General features: G+C 40.2%; 2 protein-coding genes across 2 annotated transcripts; both read left to right on the top strand.

Moving 5' to 3' along the window:
- Positions 1–4,517: 4,517 nt before the first annotated feature.
- LOC116167449 lies at positions 4,518–5,276 on the top strand. The gene has a single exon (XM_031482844.1). It carries the CDS (start codon positions 4,518–4,520, stop codon positions 5,274–5,276), a length of 759 nt encoding a protein of 252 aa, XP_031338704.1.
- A 550-nt stretch (positions 5,277–5,826) lies between these two features.
- Positions 5,827–6,456, top strand: LOC116167355. Its single transcript, XM_031482739.1, has one exon. It carries the CDS (start codon positions 5,827–5,829, stop codon positions 6,454–6,456), a length of 630 nt encoding a protein of 209 aa, XP_031338599.1.
- The last annotated feature ends 282 nt before the right edge of the window (positions 6,457–6,738 follow it).

Raw genomic sequence — 6,738 nt, 5'->3', positions numbered from 1 at the left:
TTTGATGCCTTTTGGACAGGAACAACTTGCCTTAATAATATCGGCAGATTTATTGATAGAAATCTGTACAAACGGGAACATTAGCATGATGTTAATTACGTATTAAGTATTTACCTCAACTTTATAAAATTTGTCCTTCATGCTAGCATGAACATTTCCTTGAATTAAGCCTAATCCAAAATCCACTTGCATACATTGGACATGACCAGATTCAACCGCATTTTCACCCCTTCTAATTACTTTGTTATCGTTTTCAAAAAATTCTAGTATAGATGAAAACTTTAATACATGTTTCGCCATTATTACGTACAAAGCTTTTAAATAAGTTCATCGGAGCCCGCTCCACTCTTCTGTGATGCAACAACTTTTCGGTGTTAACAATAAAAGTTGCTTTGTAAGCCGTTGAATTTAGATTTTAAGTCACTTCCCGTAACTTCGGGCCGTAATGGGGTCAACGCTTTTACAATTGTTTCCAAGGCTTCTTTTCGGCTATGCTTATTTTTGTAATTAGCTGATTTTACAACGTAAAGGCATTGGTATTTCTGCACCTCCTCAATTAAAGCTCACTTCTCTGTTAGACCACGACATACTTTTCGAAAAAATATAAACATTCACATGCAAATGTTGTTAAAAATTTACACAAGTGTAAAACGGCCTTTAGTAGTAAGTTTAAATATAAGTTATTAAACTCGATGTAGAAGTAAATTATGTAAATAACGTGGTGATTTCTGGTTACTTTTTTTTACTTCAGGTTGGCGACTTGTCATAAACCACCCCTGGCAATGCTGGTCTTCAGTTCTCAGCTTCTCTTCACTTTACACGATTGCGATTTATGAACTCGAGGTGACTTCAGTTCATACCACATTTAATACAATGGATCACCTATGTGAACTATTAAAAAACATCTGGAAAACCAGTTTTATAGTGATCTACGTATGCATAGGACAAGGTGCATCCAAGTGATTCGAAAAGTTTTGGCCCCGTCAATAATAATAAAAGACATAGTCGATGATATTAACAACTCCAACACACATTATTCATTAATTCTTGACGAATTCACAGACATTTCCGTGAACAAATATTTATGCGTTTGTGTACGTTATTACAGTGCGGTAAATGTAGTGTAGATTTACTTGCAGTGGATAATGTGCAGATTATTCAGGGTAATAAATCGTATCGACCAAAAAAAAACACTTTACTTCTTTACATGACGGAGTCATCTATTCAACTAACTTCGTTACAAAAAGAATATATACAGATGTCGCTACATCATATACCTACTTTAAATCCTGAACTTTTCGTACTCATTTCCAGCACTCCCACTTAACAAAAGTTCACAAATATAAAACAAAAAAAACTTTAAGCACAACTTAACTAAACGCTTCACAAATTTTGAGTTTACTCGCTGTAAAGGTTTGGTCAAGATGTCGGCTACCATTTTATTTTCACTTAAAGCATCTCTTAAGAAATGGTACCTTATGTCAATATGCTTCAATGTATCATGGTAAACGGGATTGTTAAGCTTCTGAGAACTTTGGTTATCGTTAGAACTATTAATACAATTCAATTTGCCTGTTATTTCATATAAAAGGTTTCTTAAGTATATGGCTTCTTTTGCTGCCTCGCTTAGTGCCATGTATTAGGTTCAGTTGTCGATAAAGAAACTGTACGCTGTTTACAACTCCTCCATGAAACCGTTTCAGCATCGCATTTGGAGTTGGCTAGCACTCTGAAGATATTAAAGGCTGTCTTACAACGTGTATCTAAATTAGATTTATCGACTTATATCGACGTACTGCTAGCTTTTTGAAATTGGTCTGCTAGAAGCTCAGCAGTTTGCTCTGGTTGACTTGTCACTTGATTATCATTAATTTGTATTGTTGCGGGGGTGTTTTTGGGTTATTTCTTGGAAATTTGATTAATTTCTGGGAATTGGTGTTTTGATTTGATTAATTAATTAAAAATTGGTGTTTGATTTTTGGGAATTTCCTCTGATTAATTTGATTCGCTATCTCTTTCTCTTACTCATAGCGTTTATCTTTCTCACTTCACTATTCTGAAATAGAAGCTAGAAATGAGAGCAAAACAAGTTTTAATTATATTTGTTATCAAATGTGCAACATATAGAAATAAATGAAAGTCCAAAAATTTTGATCTTGTCATCTTTTCAGATGCTTCCTTGACAGGCTGGGGTGTTTTTTGCAACGGTCAATCATCTCATGGGTTTTGGTCTTTAGAGGAAAAACTCTTACCAATAAATCTTTTGGAACTAAAGGCAGCTTTTTTTGGTCTCAGATGTTTTGCCCAGAACCTTAGGAAGATAAGAATTTTGTTATTGCCTTTATAAATAAGATGGGGGGTTTTCGCTTTAATAAATTACATAAACTGTGTAGGGATATCTGGGACTGGTGTGAGGAAAGGGACATTTTCATTTTTGCATCTTGCATAAAATCTTCAGACAATAAAGAGGCTGATTTAGGATCCCGTCAGTTGAATTTTGAGATAGAGTGGGAACTTTATGAGAGATATTTTAATAGGATTGTAAGACTTTGTTTGCACCAGATATTGACCTGTTTGCAAGTAGGATAAACAGAAAATGTACAAAATTTGTCTCCTGGCATAAAGATCCTGAAGCTTTCGACGTGGATGCCTTTACACTAAATTGGGAAAATTTGAACTTTTATGCTTTTCCTCCTTTTATTCTCATTCTTAAAACCCTAAATAAAATTATTAATGACAAAGCTACTCGTATTGTGGTGGTGCCTGATTGGCTTACTCAGTCTTGGTATCCAGTATTTTACTCTATGTTGGTAACTCAGCCTTTAATTCTTAGACCTTCTAGTGATTTACTGCTTTCCATTGACAGGTTGGCACCGCACACGTTATGGAAGCATCTTTCCCTGGTGGTGGGTGTCTTATCAGGAAAGCACTACAACTAGGTAATGTTCCAAGTTCAGCTTCTGACATCTGTTTGGCATCTATCACTAGGTCCACTCTTAAGCAATATGAGGTAGGATTAAGATTATGGTGGAGTTTTTGTAAGGAAAACAAAATCAATGTATTTTTAGCATATATACCCGAAGTTTTAAATTTTTTGGTTTCTTTGTATAACAAGGGAGTCTCTTATGGAAGCTTAAACTCTTATCGCTCTGCTTTAAGTCAGATTTTGGGTTCTCACGTAGCAGAGGATAGTGGAATTAAAAGATTTTTTAAGGGAGTTTTCCATTTGAGACCCATTAAACCAAGATATATTAATACATGGGACTCTTCTTTAGTTCTTGCTTTTACAAGGACTCTTAAGAATAATGATATCTCCTTGGAATACCTTACTTATAAGCTGGCAGTTTTGATGGCTTTGGCTAAGAGTAAGGTTGCCCCGCTCCGCACTCAAACTATCCCCCGTCTAGAACTTTGCGCCGCTCTTATTCTTGTACAACTTGCTCAAGCACTTATCTCCATGTCGCCAGATGCATTCTCGTCAACTTACCTATTTAGTGACTCGACTATTGTCTTGGATTGGCTACGCAAATCGCCACATACTCTACCCATCTTTGAAGCCAATCGAATTGCCAAAATTCAAGAATTAAATGTAGGAGTTTGGTCGCACATTCCTACCGAACGCAATCCCGCAGACTGTTTGTCTCGTGGACTGACTCCTCCAGAATTATTAAATCATTCTCTTTGATGGCAACCATCCTTTATCGATCTACCAATTGAACAGCCACGCAGTTTAGAGGAGTTAACACCAGCCATTGTTCATTCCTATACCACGCAACGTGCGGATTCGTCACCAAAGGAATCAATCTTATCACGTTTTACAAGCTATTATCGAATGACTCGTATTCTTGCTCGAATTCACCGCTTTATTCACAACCGCAGAACCGTAACCGCTACAGATCGTCTCAAAGGACCATTATCCGCTGTTGAGCTCAATAATTCGCTTCTCACAGCGATTAAAATTAGCCAGTCAGAAGAATACCAAGGAACTTTATACGCTTTGAAAAACGGAAGACTTCCTCCCTTGTCGCTGACATCGTTGTCACCTCTGCTGGACAAAGATGGTTGCCTCACGGTGGGCGGACGCTTGGACAACTCTAATCTCAGCCCTCGTGCCAAACATCCCTGGCTAATTAGCAAAAATAGTCCTCTCGCAACTCTCATTTGTGATCATTATCACCGCCTTTTGTTACACTCGGGACTACAAACTACGCTCTCTATGATTCGAAGACGCTTTTGGATTCCATCTCTACGCAGTCTTCTTCGTCAACGTATTCGTATGTGCTCTACTTGTTATCGCTTAAGTGGGAAGCCACTTGAACCCTTCATGGCTCCGCTGCCTCGCTGTCGAGTGACCCCATCTCGACCTTTCGCAACAACCTGTACCGACTTTGCTGGACCATTTCTCGTTAAGGAAAGTTCTCACCGAACTAAGTGCTCTTTGAAGGCATACCTCTGTGTCTTTGTGTGTACCAGTACGAAGTCAGTTCACCTCGAATACGTCTCTAATTTGACAACTGATGCTTTTATCGCCGCTCTATCTCGCTTTGTCTCGCGCCGTGGACTGCCGCACCGCATCATCAGTGATTGTGGAACCAATTTCGTCGGAGCCAAAAGCCAATCGCCTTCTTCGCGAATGCATACACTTTTTAAATGAAAATCAAGACACGCTTGTTACCGCTGCTGCATCGCTTTCTATTGAATGGACTTTCAATCCTGCGTACGCTCCACACTTTGGTGGACTCCACGAAGCTTGCGTTCATTCTGCCAAGAAGCTGTTAGTACGTCAAGTGGGTGATACCATACTTACCATCGAAGAATTCTCTACCCTCCTTCATCGCATTGAAGCTGTTCTCAACAGCCGACCGCTCATTGCTCCCAGCAATGACCCAATCGATGGAGTGGACTATCTCACGCCAGGCCACTTCTTGATTGGCACCGCTTTGACTTCATTGCCCGAGCCACCCTCAGATAATAGCATGAGTTCTCCTACACGATGGCGTTTGGTACAGCAAATGTCCTACAACTTTTGGGAACAGTGGTCCAAAGACTACTTGAATACTCTAATGCAACGGAACAAATGGAAACGTCCACAGCCCAACCTTACCGTTGGACAACTTGTTTACGTTCGCAACTTGAACACTTCGCCTCTCACTTGGCCCGTTGGTCTTATAACCGCCCTTCATCCTGGAACGGACGGTGTAATTCGCGTCGTCGATGTGAAGATTGGTGGTAAAAATTTTACCCGAGCGGTTACCACGCTGGTTCCGCTACCTTAGATTGTATTGTATGACTATTATTTCTATTGTACATATTTCCTTTTTCTTACTTCTTTCGCGTCACGTTGAATTATAACGCGTTTTGTTCGTACCGTACTGATAAGTGACTCATTTAGTGCGTGTATGACTTTTTCGCGAGTGTATTAACATTAACTCAAGTGTAGTTCTTCGCCAATTATCAATTTGAATGGCTGCGCCCTTCGGTGGGCGGTATGTTTAAAATTGCGCGCGTACTTTTACGCGCCGAACTGCATCTTATCAGAAAGTATAACCCAAAAGGTAAGAGCGCAAACACGTTGTGTGTGTGTGAGTTAAAAATTTATTTGTAATAATTTCCGCAAATTTACTTAAATTAAGTTTACCGCCCGCATAAACAAAGGACATTAATATACCTTGTGACAATTGTGGTCCTCGTGTACATATATTTAAAACATCCCCTGTCAATGAACTTTTAAGTCTGGTGTCTTCGTTGACCAAGAAAAACAGAGAAGTGGTGGCAATAGCGCACAACAGCAAAGGGTACGACAGTATTTTCATTTTGAAGGAGATGATGAAGACTCCCTCTGCTTGGAACTCTGAGATAATTGCGACAGGTACAAAAATTACTTCGCTTGCCTGCAATAACAACATCAGATTCATCGACAGTCTCAATTTTATACCCATCCCATTAAGTGCTTTCCCAAAAAACTTCAACTTCCCCGGTTCCAAGGGTTACTTTCCCCACTTCTTCAATACTCTTCCTAATCAAGATTATGTCGGACCGCTGCCCGTACCCCATTTCTACGGATGTGACGAGATGTCAGTGAAGAATTGGGAAGATTGTCTTGAGTGGTACAACGCCGAAGTGACTCGTGGAGCCGTTTTCGATTTCCAATCGGAAATTGTGCAGTATTGCGTCCAAGATGTCAATATCTTACGACAGGCATACGTGGAATTTTGGCACAAGTTCGTAACCGAAAACAAAGTCGACCCATTCAGAGAGTGCTGTACCATTGCCGCCGCATGCAGCCTCGTGTTCCGAAGGAACTTTCTCCAGAAAGAGACCATAGGGCGCATCCCTCACGGCGGTTACAGAGCAGCCGATAACCAGAGTAGAGTGCCATTAAATGGTTACTGCTGTGGCAAAGCTGTAAAATCCTCGATCTTCAACATGCTGGCAACAACCGGGAAGTTCGCCTAAAGGAAGGGATCTTGTCGACGGATACTCCGAATCAACTAATATCGTGTATCAGTTCCACGGGTGTTATTACCACGGCTGCGAGAAATGCCATCCAGACCAGACGACTGCATTGAATGGAGACAAAACGGACACGATGGGGATGCGCCGTGAGAAAACTGAGGCGACGTCAGCACGTAATTAGGGCCTCGGGATACAATCTCGTGGAAATGTGGGAGTGCGACTTCAAGACGTACCTCGTTAATAATCCTGATATAGTCGAATTTTTGGAAAATCACAACGTAG

The sequence above is a fragment of the Photinus pyralis genome, unplaced genomic scaffold (genome assembly GCF_008802855.1).
Source record: "Photinus pyralis isolate 1611_PpyrPB1 unplaced genomic scaffold, Ppyr1.3 Ppyr1.4_LG1, whole genome shotgun sequence".
In the NCBI taxonomy this organism is placed as follows: Eukaryota; Metazoa; Arthropoda; class Insecta; order Coleoptera; family Lampyridae; genus Photinus; species Photinus pyralis.
The sequence above is the reverse complement of the archived record's forward strand: the minus strand, read 5'-3'. Positions and strand labels throughout refer to the sequence as shown.

Excerpts from the sequence above, each read along its gene's own strand:
- LOC116167449 (XM_031482844.1), top strand. The coding sequence starts at position 4,518 with ATGCTTTTATCGCCGCTCTATCTCGCTTTGTCTCGCGCCGTGGACTGC.
- LOC116167355 (XM_031482739.1), top strand. The coding sequence starts at position 5,827 with ATGAAGACTCCCTCTGCTTGGAACTCTGAGATAATTGCGACAGGTACA.